General features: G+C 44.5%; 1 protein-coding gene across 1 annotated transcript in view; it reads right to left on the minus strand.

Annotated features, from left to right (window-relative positions):
* The window catches only part of fbxo3 (F-box protein 3), a 58,591-nt gene extending 36,694 nt beyond the window's left edge, over nucleotides 1–21,897 (minus strand). The window contains exons 1-3 of the mRNA XM_078530510.1: nucleotides 21,710–21,897; nucleotides 6,713–6,802; nucleotides 307–470 (exon numbers count right to left, since the gene is read on the minus strand). Coding sequence (XP_078386636.1) covers nucleotides 307–470; nucleotides 6,713–6,802; nucleotides 21,710–21,834 — 379 coding nt within the window. The 5' untranslated portion in view covers nucleotides 21,835–21,897. The remainder of the gene's footprint in view (nucleotides 1–306; nucleotides 471–6,712; nucleotides 6,803–21,709) is intronic.
* Nucleotides 21,898–22,233: the final 336 nt, after the last annotated feature.

Below are 22,233 nucleotides of genomic sequence, written 5' to 3' on the forward strand. Positions count from 1 at the left end.
CTTCCTATGGGTGTTCCAGTCTCCTGTGCAGCAGGTTTGATGAAGTTCTGCCCCATGGATCAACTGGACTGAGCACTGCCATTGGCTTTTCTCACACACACACAAATATCAACAAGGTCTGGCCGGGTTTGGGATGTCTGCAGCTTCCCCACACCCTCCGGTGCGAGATTGTTGCAGCAGGCTCACTGGGCACCATGTTTCGGATATCTGCAGCCCACCCACCCCGACCCCCAGCCCAAGATTGTTGCAGCAGCCTCACTGGGCACAACCACGCAACAGTATGAATGACCACCCTTTTCTAGTTACCGTTTAAGGAGGTGATCATACGAGGACACTTCTGCCTCAGGTACTCCTTCAAATCCTCCCAGGCCCTTTTCAGCTCTGCGTAGTGATCAATGTATCGTCCCAGGTCACAGTACAACTGGCGGAACAGCTCCATCCAACACAGATTCTGCTTCACTTTCTCATCCCTGACAAGAGACAGTGAGCAGAGGAGAGAGATATTCAGTATTCTCAGCATTCAGAGTGCCTGCATATATACAAAACACACACCCAACCCCAAGGTGCAGAGGCAGGTAATTATAGAACCAGAGAATGGTCACAACACATCCGACTCCCATTCAGTCTTTCATGTTCATGCTAGCTCTCTGCAAGAGCAATTCACTGAGCCTCCCTTCCCCCTATAGTCCTGCAAGTCTGTTCTTTTCAGGTAACGACCCAATTCCCTTTCCAAAGCCATTAGTGAGCTCGTCTCCACCACACTCGGGCAGCACATTCCAGATCCTAACCACTCGCTGTGTGAAAGTATTTCCTCATTGTGTTGTCGTTTCTTCCTTAAATCAGTGTCCTCTGGTTCTCAATCCTTCACCAATAACAACAGTTTCCCATAAACTACTGGGGTTCCGAGAGGTGTCCAGATTCCTCATAACTTCAAAAGCCTCTATCAAATCTCCTGAGCCTTCTCTTCTCTGAGGGCAGGCCCAGCTTCTCCAATCTCTCCACATAACTGAAGGCAAAGCGTTGTCAGCCTTTATTACAAAGGGATTAGAGTCCTGCAAATGTACACGGCCTTGGTGAGACCACAGCTGGAACGTACACGCAGTTTTCATCTCCTTACGTAAGGAAGGACATGGTTGCCCAAGAGGGAGCGCAGCAAAGATTGACTAGACTAGTTCCTGGGATGACAAGATTATCCTATGCGCAGAGATAAAGTAGACTAGACTATATTCCCATTGAGTTTAGAAGAATGAAAGGTGATTTAATTGAAATGTATACAATTCTTAAGGAGCTTCACAGGGTACATGCTGAGGGGATGTTGCACCCCTCCTACCTAGTCACTGGGAAATCTAGAACATGGGTCTTAGAATAAGGGGTCAGCTATTTAGGACGAGATGAGGAGGAATTTCTTCAGTCAGCGGGTAGTGAATCATTGGAACACTCTACCCCAGAGGGCTGTCTCGGCTCAGTCATCCAGAAGATCCAAGACAGAGATCAAGAGATTTCTGGTACCTGTTATGACAGGCAGATGGTATGTGCCAGGTGAACCAAATCCGCGAGGGAAACCTGGTCGCACTATCACAATAGTTTTGCAATTTGTATTTATTTCGAGATGCATGCACTGAATTCAGAAATAATCAGCCCACCAACACTGAGAATTTTTTTAAAAATTAAAATATTTATTAACAAAATAAGAGATGTCAAGCATACATAAGACTACAATTACTACTCTAATAATTCCTAAAATTCCTAATTAACCCGATCCCAGTTACACCCCCTTTAAGGCAATGGTCTAAAAATTTTAGATTTCAAACAGATCCAGCAAATTAACACTATACCCTGGACAGTGGAATGCCAAATGGCTTTTCTCCAGCTTCAGTTTTGGTAGACAGCAGGTTTATGCACAAATGCTGGAGGCTTCATTAAGGCTACTTCACACACTTCAGTTAGCTCTCACAGGGCCTTCTTCTGACGCATATCCTCATTCTCTTTCATGTATGTTTCTCTCTTTCTAATATGTAAATTCTATTGTTTCTAATGTCTTTGAAGTTGTATCTTCCTCACAACATAAAAACGTTCATGTTGCTACTATTCGTCAGTAACCTTTGGGAATAATAAACATGTTCCTTAGCCAACAAAAACAAAAAATGCTGGAAAAACTCAACAGGTCTGACAGCATCTGTGGCTTTAAAATTTCTGGACAGATTTTGAGATCCTGAGGGCTTGAAACGTTAATTCTGTCTTTCTCTCCACAGATGCTGTCAGACCTGCTGAGTTTTTCCAGCATTTTTTGTTTCAGGTTTCTAGCGTCCGCAGTATTTTGCCTTTATATTCCTTAGCCATGCTTATCAGGCTCATTGAAAACAGATTGAAATCCAAATCTCCCTTCATCTTTCTAAAAATGCAAATTCCCTTCACACCTTACATGCTAAACCAGCATCCATGTTTACTCATTAGCATGTCAAGCACGAAAATGCATCTCCAATTAGATTTTCTCATCCAGCCACATGTGTAATCTGTAGATTAAATGGTTGCAGTGATAAACACCATCTGAACAGCCTTGCACTTTGGTCTCAAAATCTGTCCAGAAATTTTAAAGGATTGTGGTCTGTATAAACAATTCTTTCTGATGAACTGTTTGCAACATAAACCTCGAAGTGTTGCAAGGCTAACACCAGGCTTAGAGTCTCCTTTTCGATCATTGAATATTTTCTCTGTTGTACATTCAATTTTCGTGAAAAATGCCCTATCGATTTCTCAATTCCAGTTCCATCTTCTTGTAACAGTACAGCACCAATGCCTACATCACTCACGTCAAAGGCCAATTTAAATTGCTTGACATAACTGGGTACTTCCAAAACTGGTATCGTAGTCAATACAGTTTTTAAACTGTCAAATTCCTTCTGACATTCCTGTGTCCATTGAAATTTCTTGTTCTTTTTTAATAGTTTAGTCAATGGAGCAACCACTTGGCTAAAATTGGGTACAAGTTTCCAGTAAAACCCACTCATGCCCAGAAATCTTAAAACTTCTCATTCTGTTGTAGGCATGGGGAAATCCACGATAGCTTTGACTTTCATATCTCTTGGAGCCATTTTATCATGTCCAATGGTCTAGATACATAACTTGCACTTTTGCAAATTCACTCTTAGCCAAATTCATCACCAAATTAGCTTCTTGTAATCTTCTAAGCAATTTTTCCAGGTGTTGTAAATGCTCCTCCCACGTTTGACTGAAAACTATCAAGTTGTCAATATACACAGCACAATTGCTCAGTCCTGCAATTACTTTGTTTGTCAGTCTTTGAAATGTTACAGGTTCATTTTTCATACCAAATGGCATGACTGTAAACTGATATAATCCATCTGGCGTCACAAAAGCCAATATCTCCTTTATTCTCTCTGATAACAGTACTTGCCAATATCCTCTCAGCAAGTCAATCTTTGTGATAAACTTTGATTGTATTGAGAAAGTGGAACAATCTTCCAACTGTGGTGTAGGATATGAATCCACTTTTGTCACTGCATTCAGTTTTCAATAGTCCACACACAGTCTTTGTGTTTCTTCCAGTTTCGGTACCATCAGAACAGGTGAACTCTAGTTACTGCAACTAGACTCAATGATGTCATTTTGAAGCATGAATTCAATTTCTTTTTGTACTTGTGATAACTTTTCTGGAGTTAATCTATAAGGATGTTGCCTAATTGAAGATTAATCCCCTGCACTCATCATGTGTAGCTAAATTTGCCCTCCCCAGCTTAGTCTTACAAATAGCTTTGTGTGACTGCAATAGCATCTCCAAATCACTTTTGCACTTGTCTGGAAGGTAACTAAATATTACATTTAAATTTTTTAAGTACCACATCATTATCCAATTTGATTAGAGGAAAATCAATTTCAGAATCCTTCCTTTCTGCCTCTTTCTCCTCATCTACCACCACTAATACCTCCTTTTGGTCCTCTTTCCTGTCAAAGTGCTTTTTAAGCATACTTACATGTCACACCCTCTGCTTCTTTCTTATGTATTTATTAAATAATTTACTTCACTCATTTTCTTTTCAATCCTGTAAGGCCCATTAAATCTTGCCTTCAACGATTCACTCAGAACTAGTAACAAAGCTAACAGCAACAAAACTATGAGCTGTGGCTCTCCTATCTGTCTTTGCTTCCATCACCTGCCGTGACATCTTTAAATGTTCCCTAGCTAACTCACATGCTCTGTTCAATCTTTCTCTGAAGTTTGATACATAATCTAGGAGAGTAATTTCTGAATTTTGACCCACCAATTTCTCATGAATTAACTTTAGTGGTCCCCTTACCTCATGACCATAGAGTGATTCAAAAGGACTAAATCCAGTCGATCTATTAGGAGCATCCCTAATAGCAAATAACAAGAATGGAATTCCCCTATCCCAATCCTGTGGATAGTCCTGACAATAAGCCCTCATTGTGGTTTTTAAAGTTTGATACCATCTTTCCAAAGCTCCTTGTGATTCTGGACGATAAGCTGTTGACTTAAACTGTTTTATCCCCAAACTGTTCATTACTTCCTTAAACAGCTGTGACATGAAATTTGAACCCTGATCTGATTGCATTTCTTTTGGTAAATCAAATCTTGTAAAAAAAATTTAGTCAACTATTCAACAATCCTCTTTGCTGTAATATTTCTCAAAGGTATCACTTCCGGAAAACTTTTAGACAAATCCATTGTCAGCATGTACTGATTTCCACTTATAGTCTTAGGGAGGGGTCCTACACAATCAAACATGACCCTAGTAAAAAGTTCCTCAAATGCTTGAATTGGAATTAAAGGTGTCGGCTTAATCATTGCTTGTGGTTTCCCTATCAACTGACATGTGACACGTACTGCAGAATTTGACTACATCTCTGTGCAATCCGGGCCAATAAAAACGTTCTTGTATTTTTGCATGTGTCTTTCCAATTCCTAAAAGCCTCCTATGGGAATTTCACAAGCTACTATCAGTATCTTATTTCTATATCCAGATGGTACAACAATCTGATGCACTTCCATCCGTTTTTCATCTGCTGAAACTTGATACGGTCTCCACTTCCTCATTAACACATTACCCTTAAGGTAATAACATTCTGGAATACATTCTGCCTGTTTGAGTAAGCTGTCTGATATTACTGGATCCTTTTGTTGTAATACTAGCAACATCCTTGAGCTAAAGCCTCAGCTTCATTCTCTTTGTGAACAATCTTATCAAAGATTGCATTACCTAATTGAACTTCAATACCTTTTCCCTGCCTTTTAACTTCCTCTTCTTTGTGGTTCAACCTGTGAACTTGTGATCTCATTACTACACAATCTGGAAACAATCCAGGATGCTTTTCTGCAAATCTGTTCAATGCTCCGCCATGGGCTGCTCAACTACTGGAGGCATCACCCACATCTGCAACCCTGCTTTTTCATTATCTAAAAGAAATTGAACCCCTGCAATGAGCAATTTTTCTACTACTCCAGCAATCACCTCACCTGTTTCCACTTAGTCTTTAAATTTGCCTTCCACAATGGAATGGGTTCAGCATCTCCATAAACCCCACTTATCACTTGTTCCTGCAATACTCCCTCTGAACAACAAATATCACTCTCCCATAATATTAAGGATTGACTAGCCTGTCTCTCTTAAAATTTCAATATCTTTACCTGCTCCACCCTGTACACATGGAAAGACTTCCCCTTCACATACTTCACATTCCTTTCTCTGCCCTTTCTTTTTCTGTTGCCTATAGTTTAATTTTTTTCAGTTCCTTTGCTTGTTCAAGTTCAAGTTTCTTCATTTGTAACTGAAGTCTCACTACCTCCAGCTGTGAATCACTAGTGTCAGGTATCCCTTCCCATTTCAAATGCTTTGCTATCACTTCAACTATGTCTGCTTTCTTTGCCCCTAGAGGTAACCTCAATTAATCCACCAAGTCTATTAACTTATCCTTAGATATTTTGTGTAACACAATCAGAGTTATATCTTCTACTTCCAAATTTGTTTTAGCCATGGATACAGCTATTTTTGCAGTCTTACCACTTTAAAATCCCTCACACCAAGTCCTGAATTCAATGTGCTTCTAGTGCTCGTAGCTTTAAGATTCACCAACCCCAAACCAAATCAAGGAACTTCAAATATCCCATGAAGAGCCCCCAATTTATGACGTGGCAGATGATGTGCGCCAGGCAGACCAAATCCTCAAGGGAAACTTGGTCGCACTATCACAACGGTTTTGCAATTTGTATTTATCATGAGAAGATGGGGTGTGCACTGAATTCAGAAGTAATGAGTCCACCAAGACCTTTAGAGATTTAAGAAAAAATTTAAATATTTATTAACAAATAAAAGATTTCAAGCACATACATAAGACTACAATTACTTACTACAATAATCCTAAAATTCCCAATTGACTTGACTCCCAGTTACGCATCCCCTTTAAGGCAATAGTTCAAAATAGATTTTAGATTTAAAACAGAACTAGCAAGTTAACAGTGGAATTCCAAATGGTTCTCCCAAACTTCAGTTTTGTTACATAGCAGACTCATGCATACATGCCGCAGGCTTCTTGAAGGCTGTTTCACATACTCCTGTTAGGTCTGACATGGCCTTCTCCCACATTGCCTTTCATTCTCCTTGAAACATGTTTTTCTCTTTTTAATATGTAAATTCTATTGTTCCCTCCCACCTGCCCTCACCATCCTGATACTCACTCAGACAGCAGCCAGTATCTCTTGCAGTGCCTTTTCCACAGGGGGTCATGGCTACAGAGTTGATGGAATCTCCGACATACAGAACTGCAGCTAAAATGAAAGGAGAAAGAGAGGACTTGATAGTGAGAATGGCTGCTGTCTTATCACAGCTTCAGTGCTCTTTAATGTGAGAATTGTCAAGAGCTGAAACTCCAATTGCTGGCCCTCCAGCCAGTATCTCTCCCTCTCCCAGCCCATTTCTTTCCTGTTCCTCACTCTGTCCCACTCTCCCAGCTCTCACTGTGTGCCTGACTATATCTCCATCACACTCTTTGACTGTCATAAAACAGGAGGCCATACGGCCCATTGCGTCTGCGCCAGGTTGTGAGTAATCCAGTTAGTTGCATTTCACCACTCTTCCCTCATTTCCCTACATTTTGTTTCTTTCCATATTTCTCCAGTTCTCTTTGAAAGACAAATCCTGAAAGTTCTGCCACATTATCCAGGCAATGCATCCAAACCCTGACAACTTACTGCATGGAAATTTTTGTCACATCACCTCCATTTCTTTGACCAATCCACCTTTAATTATCCACACTCCAGCCATTGGAAACCATTTCTGTTTTTCCTGCATGATGTTAAACACCTCTATGAAATAACCTCAGCCTTCTCTGCTTCAGTTGTACATGTCTTGGTTTCAGTCTTCATTTCTAAACAACTATTGGAACTTAACAGTGGTAGCAGAGAATGGTTGCTGTTTGTAAGTAAAAGATTGAAAACTAAGCTTTCTTTGGACAAAAGACTGTATTTGGAGTTGACTTTAAGAGCAGAGTGGTTTGGAGTCACTAAAAAAGAGAATGGCCGAATCAAAATGTGGAGCTTTGGGGTATGACCACCGATGTTTTCTGAGAGTGAGCCCTATGAGCAATGGAAGAATGAAGTAACGATGTGGACACGGATTACATCCTTGCCAAAGAAAAAGCAGGAAATAACCTTGGCACTTTCGTTACCAGACAAAAGCGAAATATGATGAAAGGTGTTTTCAGGGTTGGAGCCGAAGCATTCGGACACGGATGAAGGTTTGGAAACATCATGAGATCTATCAGAAGGATGGTTTATTAAGTGCTTATTTTGACAAATTTAGAAAGCTGGAAGAAAGTTCCACAGAAGGTTACATAATGGAATCCATTAGGCTAAATACAAGAATGCAAAAGTTCCATCTAGAAATTCCCCAATTGGTGATGGTGTTCAAGTTACTAGACTGTGCCAAAGTATCGAAAATGGACAGGCTTCTAGTTCTTATGGGAATTAAGTTTACAGAAAGACACACACTGCTAGAATAGATGTCAGAATCTGTAAAAAAAAAAATTCCTCTGAAAACATTCCTTTCCAGCAATGTTCATGGCACAAAGGAGGCATTTAGCACTCAGACAGAAAATGGAGCATACAACGTTAACGGAATGGTGAGATCGTTTAGAAACAGGGTGTAGGCGTCAGTACAAAAGGAGATTTGTAGCTGGAAACAATGGAGACAGGAACATCTTGGACAGCTATGGCAGGAGAAAAGAATTACGGATGTATGACAAAGGAATGAACCCCAGAAATGCCCAGGGTGTGGTCAATCAGTGTTTTAGATGCAATTCAAAATACCATTATGCAATGAACTGTCCTAAACGACATAAGGTGTTTGAAATTAAACATGAGACAGGAGGCTCAGAAGAAGATGATGAAGATATTGACCAAAGCAAGGGCATTGTATTAGTTACAAGTTTCAGCCCTGTGATGAATGTCTTGGTGGCAGAGTCCTTCAACTAGATAGCGAATGTACGTCTACAGTCTGAGGAATAGACTGGTTAAAATGCTCCTTAAAGGACAATGGCTGGAATAAGGTTAAAGAATTTGAGAGTTCCATCAGTTTTAGATTTGGAGATGATAATATCCTAAAATCTTTAAGAAGGGTAGTGATTCCCTGTAAGATAGCTGGAGTCAATCGTTTCATCAGCATGGATGTAGTGTCTCGCGAAATACCATTACTGTTGAGCAGACCATCGATGAAGAAAGCAAATTAAGCTGGACATGGAAAATGACAAGGCCATTGTATTTGAAAAACCTGTGGATTTACAATTTAGGCAATCTGGATTCTGTGTTCCTTTAATGAAACCTAACTTTTCTATTAAGGAGATTAAAGTGTTATTAACGTCAGGGGATAGGAATTTTGAAGACAAAAAGCAAATTGTGTTAAAATTGCATCAGCAGTTCGCCTACCCTTCTTCGCAAAGATTAAAAATGTTGTTAAGGGATGCAGGAATAAGGGATGGAGAGTATGTTAAACACATAGAGGAGATAAGCGATAGATGTGATATATGTAGTGAGTCTATCTTTAGCGAGGGATTTCAATTAAGTTGTGGTGATGGATTTAAAGGTATGGGATAAAGAAAAGGACATTTTTATTTTACATTAGATTTGGTAACAAGGTTTATCCAATCAACAATCATATACAGTAAAGAAAAGAAAATAATTGTGGATCAGGTGATGGAGAAGTGGATAGAGACCGGATTGGGACCACCGGCAAAATTCCTCACTGATAATGGGGAGAATTTGCTAACAAGTTCCAGGATATGTGTGAAAGTATGAATGTAATAGTGATAATTTCCGCGTTGATAGCCCCTTTAGTAACGGAGTGTGTGAAAGGAATCATGTGGTTATAGATGAGATGCTTCATAAAATATTGGCAGATAGGCCAAGCTGTAAATTAACATCAGCTCTAGCATGGGCTGTCCATGCCAAGAATTCACTGCAGATGGTTGGGGGCTATAGTCCATATCAATTGGTTTTTGGTAGAAACCTAAAAATTCCTTCTGTCCTGAATGATTATCCCCCATCATGGGAGGGAACGATTAGCTCTACCTTTTCTGAGTATTTAAATGCACTACACACAGGTAGAAGAGCATTCCTTAAAGCTGAAGTTTCAGAAAGAATTCGGCAAGCTCTAAGGCACACTGTACGTCCATCAGAAACTATTTTCAATCAGGGAAACATGGTATATTATAGAAGAGGACTTAATGAATGGGGAGACCCGGGAAAGATTATAGGCAAAGATGGTAAAAGTCACTTTACAACATGGGAACTAGACTAATCGGGTACACTCATCAGGGGTATGGGAAAAAGGCAGGGCAATGGCACTAGGTCATAATGCTCATTTGGAGAGCCGGTGCAGATATGATGGGCCAAATGGTCTCCTTTTGTGCCAAACGGTTAGTTGGTGCAGACTACAAGTTTGCGGGTTCAGAAAGTGTAGGAAGTGACAAGGAACCATGTACTTCTCATACCCATATGTTGCATGATTGTGAGGCCCAGGTAGCTGAAGTTGACAGGATATTTGAAGATAGAGACAGCAATTTGGATGAAGATGATGAGGCAATCTGTCCCAGAGGAAAGTTGGCACTAAAGTTACATACTTGCCAGAAGGGGCTAGTCAATGGCGAGATGCGACGATTGTAGGTACAGCAGGGAAGGCCACTGAAAAATATATTAAAATATAAATATATAAATATATTAAATGTACGAGATAAAGAACAGGAGGTTAGGCCTATGGATTGGGAACATGAAGTGCTAAAATGGAAGGCACGGAAACGCAGCATCAGTTCAAACAGTGGGCCTGGGAGTGAACATGCCTCTAGGAAGTGATCGCGAACTGTTGAAACAATATCTATAAATGGGGGAAGGAGATCAAACAGTAACAGTCCAAAGCACGAGAGAAGACAGGCTAGAGGGCGTAGCTTAACAAGGTCAAGGAATATGGCAGAGACTGGTAACGCTACAAGGAGCAGAAGCCCATGTGATCAAGATGTCTTAGTAACTTCAAATAAATTAGGTGATAAATTAATAAAGGATGCCAAACAGCAAGAACTACATAGTTGGAAAGAGTTTGGAGTATACACAGAGGTGCCAGATGGGAGACAACCAGCTCTGCCTCATAGATGGATATGCACAGAAAAGGTGCTTCCTGATGGGACTTATAAAGCTAAAGCCAGGCTAGTGGCGCGAAGGTTTGAAGAAAAATTGGGTGATCAGGGTATAAGAGTAGATTCACCTACAGCAGGGAAAGTTATGCTGACAATCTTTTTAACTCTATTAGCTACAAATGCTTGGGAATGCAAGTCCATTGATATTAAAGCTGCTTTTTTGCAGGGATACCAACTTCAAAGGGAAGTTTTTCTCCATCCACCAAAAGTGGTGCCAAACATAGAAGGGACTCTCCGGAAGCTAAATAAACATGTATACGGTTTAAATGACACTTCCAGAGTTTGGTGTTTCTCAGTGAAGTTAGTTTTGTTAAAGTTGGGGGCTGTCTTCAGTTGGAAGCAGACCCGCAATGTTTTATTGGAGGGAAGCTTGCAGACATCTTTATAATGCATGTAGATGATTTTTTTTGTAGGGTGGAGTAGTGAATTTGAAACAATTGTCATTAATGGGCTCAGAATGGAGTTTAAAATTGAAAGTCAGGCTTCTGGTGCGTTTAAGTACATTGGATTGGAAATCAGGTAGAATGGATCACAGGTCCTTTTGCATCAGCAATCCGATTTAGAGAACGTCAATCCCACTGCAAATAGTTGTGGCAGGGCCTCCCAGAAAGATAGTGACTTCTGAAACAGAAAAAGAAGAACTCAGAAGTCTAATTGGGCAACTCAATTGGCTAGGCAAACAAACAAGGCCGGATGTCAGTTTTGACGTTTTGGAATTGAGCACTAAAAGGTTGAAGAAATCATTCAGGCAAACAAAACATTGACAATATTAAAAATGGAACAGTGTGTTTTGAAATTGCCATCTTTGGGTGATGTTAGAAAAATGAAACAGATTGTGTTCTATGATGCATCTTACGCAAACCTATGTGAAGGATTTTCGAGCGCGGGAAGATTTTTAACATTTCTCATAAGGGGAAAAAGGCAAATTCTGCCCTTTTGACTTGGGAATCTAAAAAGATATGAAGAGTTGTATAAGGTACATTAACAGTGGAGGTTCCTGCCTTTGTTGAGGCAGTAGATATGACATTCTTTACATCAAAGATACTGGCAGAAGTTTTAAATGGAAAAGGGGATTCAGCAACAGTACTTATCAAATGTTTTATTGATAACAAGTCACTTTGGGGAAAAAGTTCACTCTGCAAAGTGCATTAACAAGAAGAGATTGCAGATTGACATTGCAAGCTTAAGACAGATACTTGAGAATAAGGGAATTGCCAAGATCAAATGGATCAATAGCAGCTACCAGTTAGCTGACTGCTCCACCAAGAGAGGAGGAAGCTCCAAAAAGTTACCAGAGATCCTCAAAGAGTGACATCTTTTTCTTTAAAAAAATACTTCTTTTGTGTGGGCATATCTATACACCTTTTCTTAAAGAGGGGATTAAGGTCAATTTATTGAATTAAAAAATATATATTGATGTTTGTTATTACCATTTTTTTGTGTGATTACATAAACTTAAGGGTTACCTTTTTTTATGAAGAGGGAAATCTGTTAGGGAAGGAAACAGTTAAAAAAAGTTCAATTGCTAATTATTAGGTTGTTTAACTGAGCAAGGGAGGTGGTATTGTCACTAGATTAGTGACCCAGAGACTCAGGGTAATGCTGTGGGGACCTGCGTTTGAATCAATTTGAATTCAATAAAAAGCTGGAATTAAAAGTCTAATGTTGTAAAACCCATCTGGTTCACTAATGTTCTTTAAGGAAGGAAATCTGCTGTCTTTACACGGTCTGGCCTACATGTGACTCCAGACCCACAGCAATGTGGTTGACTCTTAAATGCCCTCTGAAATGGCCTAGCTAATGACGCCCACATCTCAATAACAAATTTTTAAAAACCCATTTGGTTGTATAAAAGGGAGAGCAGCTGAGGCTAGTTTTGTCTGTGGAGAGTGTTATGACAAGCAGTAAAACTGGTTTCCGTCTTCATTTCTAAACAACTTAACAATACAAAGCAATGATGAGAGCACATCGGGAGTAATGTGTACGCTTTTGGATTCCTTTTTTAAGGCAGCTTGTAAATGCATCGGAAGCAGTTCAGAGGAGGTTTACTAGACTAATACCTGGAATGGGCGGGTTATCTTATGAGGAAAGGTTGGACAGGTTAGGCTTGGATCGGCTGGAATTTAGAATAGTAAGAGGTGACTTGATTGAAACCTTATAAGATCTTGAGGGGTCTTGACAGAGTGGATGTAGAGAGGTTGTTTGCTCTTGTGTAAGAATCTAGCACTAGGGGTCACTGTTTAAAAATAAGGGGTCACCCATTTAAAACAGAGCTAAGGGGAAATTTTTTCACTCAGATGCTCGTGAGTCTTTGGAACTCTCTTCCTGAAAAAGCAGTGGAAACAGAATCATTGAAGGCAGAGGTGGGTAGATTCTTGATAATCAAGATGTCTCTGATCGGGAACCGGACATTCTGAAGGGGGAGGGAGAACAGCCAGAGGCCGTGGTACACATTGGTACTAACGACATAGGCAGGAAGAGTGACGAGGTCCTGCAGCAGGAGTTCAGGGAATTAGGCAGAAAATTAAAAAACAGGACCTCTAGGGTTGTAATCTCAGGATTACTCCCTGTGCCACATGCCAGTGAGGCTAGAAATAGGAAGATAGTGCAGCTAAACATGTGGCTGAACAGATGGTGTAGGAGGGAGGGTTTCCGATATCTGGATCAGTGGGATCTCTTTCGGGGCAGGTGGGACCTGTACAAGAAGGACGGGTTGCATCTAAACTGGAGGGGCACCGATATCCTGGCTGCAAGGTTTGCTAGTGTCACTCGGGAGGGTTTAAATTAGTATGGCAGTGGGGTGGGAACCAGAGCAATAGGTCAGCAGGTGAAATAAATGACTGGGAACCAGTGAATATGGCCAGTAGGACTAAGAGGCAGGGCAGGCAGGGAGAAATTACTGAACACAGTGGGACGGGGGGTCTGAAATGCATTTGTTTCAACGCGAGAAGTATAACAGGCAAGGCAGATGAGTTTAGAGCTTGGATTAGTACTTGGGACTATGATGTTATTGCTATTACAGAGACTTGGTTGAAGGATGGACAGGATTGGCAGATAAACGTTCCAGGATTTAGATGTTTCAGGCAGGATAGAGAGGGATGTAGAAGAGGTGGGGAAGTTGCACTGCTGGTTAAGGAGAATATCACAGCTGTACGACAGGAGGACCACCTCGGAGGGCTCATGCATCGAGGCAATATGGGTAAAGCTCCGGAATAGGAAGGGTGCAGTCACAACATTGGGGGTTTACTATAGGCCTCCCAATTGTCGGCGGGAGATTGAGGAACAGTTATGTAGGCAGATTTTGGAAAGATGTAAAAGCAATAGGGTTGTTGTGGTGGGTGATTTTAACTTTCCCAATATTGACTGGGAATCACTTAGTGCTAGGGGTTTGGATGGTGCAGAATTTGTAAGGTGCATCCAGGAGGGCTTCCTGAGACAATATGTAGATAGTCCAACTATGGAAGGGGCAATACTGGACCTGGTATTAGGGAATGAACCCGGCCAGGTGGTCTAAGTTTCAGTAGGGGAGCATTTCGGGAAAAGTGACCATAATTCAGTCAGTTTCACGGTACTGGTGGACAGGAGTCCTCAGGTTGAGGTGCTTAATTGGGGGAAGGCTAATTATAACAATATTAGACAGGAACTGAGGAATCTAGTCTGGAGGCGGATGTTTGAGGACAAATCAATAGCTGACATGTGGGGGGCTTTCAAACGTCAGTTGATAAGAATTCAGGACCGGCATGTTCCTGCTAGGATGAAGGATAAGCATGGCAAGTTTCAGGAACCTTGGATAACGGAGGATATTGTGAGATTAGTCAAAAAGAAAAGGGAAGCATTCGTAAGGGTTAGAAGGCTGGGAACAGATGAAGCCCGTGGAGAATATAATGAAAGTAGGAAGAAACTTAAGCAAGGAGTCAGGAGGGCTAAAAGGGGTCATGAAAAGTCATTGCCAACCAGGATTAAGGAAAATCCCAAGGCCTTTTATACATATGTAAAAAGCAAGAGGGTAGCCAGGGAAAGGGTAGGCCCATTCAGGGACAGAGGTGGGAATCTGTGTGTGAACAAAGAACAAAGAAAAGTACAGCACAGGAACAGGCCCTTCGGCCCTCCAAGCCTGCGCCGATCATATTGCCCGTCAACTAAAACATTTTGCACTTCCGGGGTCCGTATCCCTCTATTCCCTTTTTAAACAATGGAACAACATTGGCCATTCTCCAGTCCTCTGGGACCTCACCCGTAGCCAGCGAGGATACAAAGATTTCTGTCAAGGCCCCAGCAATCTCCTCCCTTGCCTCCCTCAGTAATCTGGGGTAGATCCCATCTGGCCCTGGGGACTTATCCACCTTAATATTCTTCAAGATGCCTTACACCTGCTCTTTTTTGATCTCAACATGATCCCGGCTATCTACACACTCTTCCCTAGACAAATCAACCATTAAGTCCTTCTCTTTGGTGAATATTGATGAGAAGTACTCATTTAGTATCGCTCCCATTTCTTCTGGCTCCATCGACGGGCAGAGGGATCTGGGTGTACAGGTCCACAGGTCACTGAAAGTGGCAACGCAGGTGGATAAGGTGGTCAGGAAGGCATATGGCATGCTTGCCTTCATTGGCAGGGGTATTGGGTATAAAAGCTGGGAAGTCATGCTGCAGCTGTATAGAACCTTGGTTAGGCCACACTTGGAATATTGCGTGCAATTCTGGTCACCACATTACCAGAATGATATGGAGAGGGTGCAGAGGAGGTTTACCAGGATGCTGCCTGGTCTGGAGGTTATTAGCTATGAGGAGAGGTTGGAGAAACTCGGATTGTTCTTACTGGAGCGACGGAGATTGAGGGGCGACTTGATAGAAGTTTACAAAATTATGAGTGGCATGGACAGAGTAGATAGTCAGAAGCTTTTTCCCAGGGTGGAAGAGTCAATTACTAGGGGACGTAGATTTAAGGTGAGAGGAGAAAATTATAGAGATGTGTGGGGCAAATTTTTTACGCAGAGGGTAGTGAGTGTCTGGAATTCGCTGCCAGAGGAGGTGGTGTAGGTACGCTAGTGGTGTTTAAGAGGCAGCTTGACAAGTACATGAATAGGTTGGGAATAGAGGGATACGGACCCCGGAAGTGCAAAATGTTTTCGTTTGACAGGCAATATGATTGGCACAGGCTTGGAGGGCCGAAGGGCCTGTTCCTGTGCTGTACTTTTCTTTGTTCAAGGAGGTGGTAGGTTATCGGGAGTAGGCAGGTTGCAGATTTGAGGTTACTATCAGATCAGACATGATCTTATTAAATGGCGGAGCAGGCTTGAGGGGCCGAATGGCCTACTCCTGCTCCTTGTTTGTATCTTTTTATGTCCCATCAGTCCTGGACCATTCCTGTCAATCACTTCCCTAACTATAATACCCTCTCTAAAACTATCATATTCTTCCTGATGTGCTGGGGCCAAACTAGTAGTTTGTAAAGGTGTCTTACAACTTCCTTGCTTTTGTATGCCTCTATTCCTAAACTCCAGGATCCCATATCCTTTATTTTTTTCCTTTATTCTTTCACTGGATGTGGGTGCCATTGCCAAGGTCAGCATTTGTTACCCATCCCTAATTGCCCTTGGCTTGCTAGACCATTTGACGACAGTTAGGAGGCAATGTAGGACCAGGTAAGGATAGATTTCCTTCCCTAAAGGGGCATTAGTGAACCAGATGGGTTTTTACAACAATTAATGATAGTTTCATGGTCACCATTACTGAGACTAGCTTTCAATTCCAGATGTACTAATTGAATTTAAATTCCACCAGCTGCTGTCTAGGGATTCGAACCCGCATCCCCTGGGCATCAGCCCGGGTCTCTGGGTTACTAGTTCAGTGACATTACCACTATCTCCCCCCTCTAACTGCTTTGTTAACCTGTCCTGTCACTTTCAGAGGCCTGTGCACAAATACCTGCAGGTTTTAAAATGCTATTTAGTTTAGATGATCTCCTTGAGTTCTTCCTACCACAAAGCATCATCTCATTGTTCGTTGCATTCACTAGCACCTGCCAGTGTCCGTCTATTCCACCAGCCTGACTATCCCTTCCTCAATTCTAATCCAATCTTCCTCGCTTTACTACACTCACATCATCTGCCACTTTTGAATTCATGCCCTGTACCCTCATGTCCAAGTCATTGTTGTATATAAATAAAATCATGACCCTAGAGCTGAATGGATACCGCCATCCAGTCTGAAAAACAGCCAAGCATCACATCTCGCTGTTCCCAGTCATTGAGCCAATTTTGTATCCGTGTTGATCCTGCCCCTTTTATCTCATGATCTTAAATGTTGCTAACAACTCTGATATCTGGTAATTCATCAAACACCTTTTGCACTGGCCTTGTCCATGCTCTCTTACTTTATTAAAAAAAACTCAGTGCGAGTCAACCACAATTTGACCTTCACAAACCTACATTGACTTCTCTTTAATAGTCAGTGCATATCCAAGTGCCTGTGAACTTTACCCTTATTTCTGAAAGATCCCTCCTCACCAACATTAAACTGAGTGGACATGAATACATATCACACTATCGTTACCACTCCCTTTGTCATGTCCTTGTCATCTTTGTCCAATGTCTCGAGCCCCCACTTACCCGACCTTGATCTTGTTCCACCCCAACCCCCTGCTCTTCAACAGGATAAAATCCATCACATTTCTACCTCTCCTCAGCTCTGAAGAGTCATACAGGGTCAAAATGCTAACTGTTTCGCTCTCTACAGATGCCGCCACACCTGCTGAGTTTTACCAGCATTTTAATGGTCTTAATGGTCAGGAATTACCAGCTTTATGTTTCTACATATTTTTTGAACAAGTGGGTACATGTGAAATTTTCCAGTCCTGAAGCCCCACCCCTGTACATAGGAGGAGGTCTGTGGGGAACATCGTCACTACTCTCAGCACCCTCCCATTGATCCTATCTGCTGATGTATCCGCGTCAATGCTGTTGCCTGTTCGAGGAGTGATTATTTTTCTCTAACTCTGGATCTGGAGGAGCATTCAGCAGAATTTCGAGAAAGTCTGATTCATTGGGGAATGATTGTCCCTCCCTCCCAATTAAGTCTGGGCCTGGCTTTTCACCTCAGCCTCCCCACCCACTTCGTCCACTCGTTCGTCCCGCTCCATCCCTCTCCATCCCACCCCCATCGCTATTTCTGTATCCGTCTCTCTCTCTCTCTCTCTGTGTCCCCCCCTCTCTCTCTGTGTCCCCCTCTCTCTCTCTCTGTGTCCCTCTCTCTGTCTCTCTCTGTGTCCCCCCCTCTCTCTCTGTGTCCCCCTCTCTCTCTCTCTGTGTCCCCCTCTCTCTCTCTCTGTGTCCCCCTCTCTCTCTCTCTCTCTGTGTCCCCCTCTCTCTCTCTCTCTCTGTGTCCCCCTCTCTCTATCTCTGTGTCCCCCTCTCTCTCTCTCTCTGTGTCCCCCTCTCTCTCTCTCTCTCTCTGTGTCCCCCTCTCTCTCTCTCTCTCTCTGTGTCCCCCTCTCTCTCTCTGTGTCCCCCTCTCTCTCTCTCTCTCTGTGTCCCCCTCTCTCTCTCTCTCTGTGTCCCCCTCTCTCTCTCTGTGTCCCCCTCTCTCTCTCTCTCTCTCTCTGTGTCCCCCTCTCTCTCTCTCTGTGTCCCTCTCTCTCTCTCTCTCTGTGTCCCCCTCTCTCTCTCTCTCTCTGTGTCCCCCTCTCTCTCTCTCTCTCTGTGTCCCCCTCTCTCTCTCTCTCTCTGTGTCCCCCTCTCTCTCTCTCTCTCTGTGTCCCTCTCTCTCTGTGTCTCTCTGTGTGTCCCTCTCTCTCTCTCTGTCCCTCTCTCTGTGCCCCTCTCTCTCTCTGTCCCTCTCTCTGTGCCCCTCTCTCTCTCTGTCCCTCTCTCTGTGCCCCTCTCTCTCTCTGTCCCTCTCTCTGTGCCCCTCTCTCTCTCTGTCCCTCTCTCTGTGTCCCTCTCTCTCTCTGTCCCTCTCTCTGTGCCCCTCTCTCTCTCTCTGTCCCTCTCTCTGTGTCCCTCTCTCTCTGTGTCCCTCTCTCTGTGCCTCTCTCTCTCTGTCCCTCTCTCTGTGCCTCTCTCTATCTCTGTCCCTCTCTCTGTGCCTCTCTCTCTCTGTCCCTCTCTCTGTGCCTCTCTCTCTCTCTGTCCCTCTGTGTCCCTCTCTCTCTGTGTGTCCCTCTCTCTCTCTGTCCCTCTCTCTGTGTGTCCCTCTCTCTCTCTGTCCCTCTCTCTGTGTCCCTCTCTCTCTCTGTCCCTCTCTCTGTGTCCCTCTCTCTCTCTGTCCCTCTCTCTGTGTCCCTCTCTCTCTCTGTCCCTCTCTCTGTGCCTCTCTCTCTCTCTGTCCCTCTCTCTGTGCCTCTCTCTCTCTCTGTCCCTCTCTCTGTGCCTCTCTCTCTCTCTGTCCCTCTCTCTGTGCCTCTCTCTCTCTCTGTCCCTCTCTCTGTGTCCCTCTCTCTCTCTGTGTCTCTCTCTGTGTGTCCCTCTCTCTCTCTCTGTCCCTCTCTCTGTGTCCCTCTCTCTCTCTGTGTCTCTCTCTGTGTGTCCCTCTCTCTCTCTGTGTCTCTCTCTGTGTCCCTCTCTCTCTCTGTGTCTCTCTCTGTGTGTCCCTCTCTCTCTCTGTGTCTCTCTCTGTGCCTCTCTCTCTCTCTGTCCCTCTCTCTGTGTCCCTCTCTCTCTCTGTGTCTCTCTCTGTGTGTCCCTCTCTCTCTCTGTGTCTCTCTCTGTGTCCCTCTCTCTCTGTGTGTCCCTCTCTCTCTCTGTGCCTCTCTCTCTCTCTGTGCCTCTCTCTCTCTCTGTCCCTCTCTCTGTGTCCCTCTCTCTCTCTGTGTCTCTCTCTGTGCCTGTGTCTCTCTCTGTGCCTCTCTCTCTCTCTGTCCCTCTCTCTGTGTCCCTCTCTCTCTCTGTGTCTCTCTCTGTGTGTCCCTCTCTCTCTCTCTGTCCCTCTCTCTGTGTCCCTCTCTCTCTCTGTGTCTCTCTCTGTGTGTCCCTCTCTCTCTCTGTCCCTCTCTCTGTGTCCCTCTCTCTCTCTGTGGCTCTCTCTGTGTGTCCCTCTCTCTCTCTGTCCCTCTCTGTGTCCCTCTCTCTCTCTGTGTCTCTCTCTCTGTCCCTCTCTCTGTGTCCCTCTCTCTCTCTGTCCCTCTCTCTGTGTCCCTCTCTCTCTCTGTGTCTCTCTCTGTGTGTCCCTCTCTCTCTCTCTGTCCCTCTCTCTCTCTGTGTCTCTCTCTGTGTGTCCCTCTCTCTCTCTGTGTCTCTCTCTGTGTGTCCCTCTCTCTCTCTCTGTCCCTCTCTGTGTCCCTCTCTCTCTCTCTGTCCCTCTCTCTGTGTCCCTCTCTCTCTCTCTCTGTCCCTCTCTCTGTGTCCCTCTCTCTCTCTCTCTGTCCCTCTCTCTGTGTCCCTCTCTCTCTCTGTCCCTCTCTCTGTGTCCCTCTCTCTCTCTCTGTCCCTCTCTCTGTGTCCCTCTCTCTCTCTGTGTCTCTCTCTCTCTGTCCCTCTCTCTGTGTCCCTCTCTCTCTCTCTCTGTCCCTCTCTCTGTGTCCCTCTCTCTCTCTGTCCCTCTCTCTGTGTGTCCCTCTCTCTCTCTGTGTCTCTCTCTGTGTGTCCCTCTCTCTCTCTCTGTCCCTCTCTGTGTCCCTCTCTCTCTCTGTCCCTCTCTCTCTCTGTCCCTCTCTCTGTGCCCCTCTCTCTCTCTGTCCCTCTCTCTCTCTGTCCCTCTCTCTCTCTGTCCCTCTCTCTGTGTCCCTCTCTCTCTCAGTGTCTCTCTCTGTGTGTCCCTCTCTCTCTCTGTGTCTCTCTCTCTGTGTCCCTCTCTCTCTCTGTCCCTCTCTCTGTGTCCCTCTCTCTCTCTGTGTCTCTCTCTGTGTGTCCCTCTCTCTCTCTGTCCCTCTCTCTGTGTCCCTCTCTCTCTCTGTCCCTCTCTCTGTGTCCCTCTCTCTCTGTGTCCCTCTCTCTGTGTGTCCCTCTCTCTCTCTGTCCCTCTCTCTGTGTCCCTCTCTCTCTCTGTCCCTCTCTCTGTGTCCCTCTCTCTCTCTCTGTCCCTCTCTCTGTGTGTCCCTCTCTCTCTCTGTCCCTCTCTCTGTGTCCCTCTCTCTCTCTGTGTCCCTCTCTCTGTGTGTCCCTCTCTCTCTGTCCCTCTCTCTGTGTCCCTCTCTCTCTCTGTCCCTCTCTCTGTGTGTCCCTCTCTCTCTCTGTCCCTCTCTCTGTGTGTCCCTCTCTCTCTCTGTGTCTCTCTCTGTGTGTCCCTCTCTCTGTGTGTCCCTCTCTCTCTCTGTGTCTCTCTCTCTGTGTGTCCCTCTCTCTCTCTGTGTCTCTCTCTCTGTGTCCCTCTCTCTGTGTGTCCCTCTCTGTCTCTCTCTCTGTGTGTCCCTCTCTCTGTCCCTCTCTCTGTGTCCCTCTCTCTCTCTCTGTCCCTCTCTGTGTGTCCCTCTCTCTCTCTGTCCCTCTCTCTGTGTGTCCCTCTCTCTCTCTGTGTCTCTCTCTGTGTGTCCCTCTCTCTGTGTGTCCCTCTCTCTCTCTGTGTCTCTCTCTCTGTGTGTCCCTCTCTCTCTCTGTGTCTCTCTCTCTGTGTCCCTCTCTCTGTGTGTCCCTCTCTCTGTCTCTCTCTCTGTGTGTCCCTCTCTCTGTCCCTCTCTCTGTGTCCCTCTCTCTCTCTGTGTCTCTCTCTGTGTGTCCCTCTCTCTGTGTGTCCCTCTCTCTGTCCCTCTCTCTGTGTCCCTCTCTCTCTCTCTGTCCCTCTCTCTGTGTCCCTCTCTCTCTCTGTGTCTCTCTCTGTGTGTCCCTCTCTCTGTGTGTCCCTCTCTCTCTCTCTGTCTCTCTCTCTGTGTGTCCCTCTCTCTCTGTGTGTCCCTCTCTCTGTGTGTCCCTCTCTCTCTCTCTGTCTCTCTCTCTGTGTGTCCCTCTCTCTGTCCCTCTCTCTGTGTCCCTCTCTCTCTCTGTGTCTCTCTCTCTGTGTCTCTCTCTCTGTGTCTCTCTCTCTCTATCGCTGCCATCACGGGTTATTCCGGTTTTTGTACCTGACCAGATCCCGGTATCCGAGGAAGGAGAAAAGCAGGAGCAACGGCTCCGAAGGCAGCAGCTGGGCTAAAGGGAACGGGCCCGATAGCTCAGCCTGACGTTCAGGCTGCCTCTCGTCCGCCATTTTCCCCAGGGGAGGAGTCAGCGTAAAGACCCGCCTACCAGCGGGGCGTCATCGAAAAGCCCCGCCCACCAAGGGGAGAGTCAGCGCAAAGCCTCGCCCACCAGGGGTGGAGTCAGCACAAAGCCCCACCTACCAGGGGGGGGGAGAGTCAGCGCAAAGCCCCGCCCAATAGGGGAGGAGTCATCTCAAAGCCCCGCCCACCAGGGGAGGAGTCAGCACAAAAAAACAGAAACAGAAATACCTGGAAAAACTCAGCAGGTCTGGCAGCATCTGCGGAGGAGAGCACAGTTAACGTTTCGCGTCCACATGACCCTTCAACAGAACTAAGTAAAATAGGAAAGGGGTGAAATATTACCTGGTTTAAGGGGGGTGGGGAAGGGGGGGTTGTTGGGACAAGAA

This window comes from Cetorhinus maximus, chromosome 2 (genome assembly GCF_964194155.1).
Source record: "Cetorhinus maximus chromosome 2, sCetMax3.hap1.1, whole genome shotgun sequence".
Classification (NCBI taxonomy): Eukaryota; Metazoa; Chordata; class Chondrichthyes; order Lamniformes; family Cetorhinidae; genus Cetorhinus; species Cetorhinus maximus.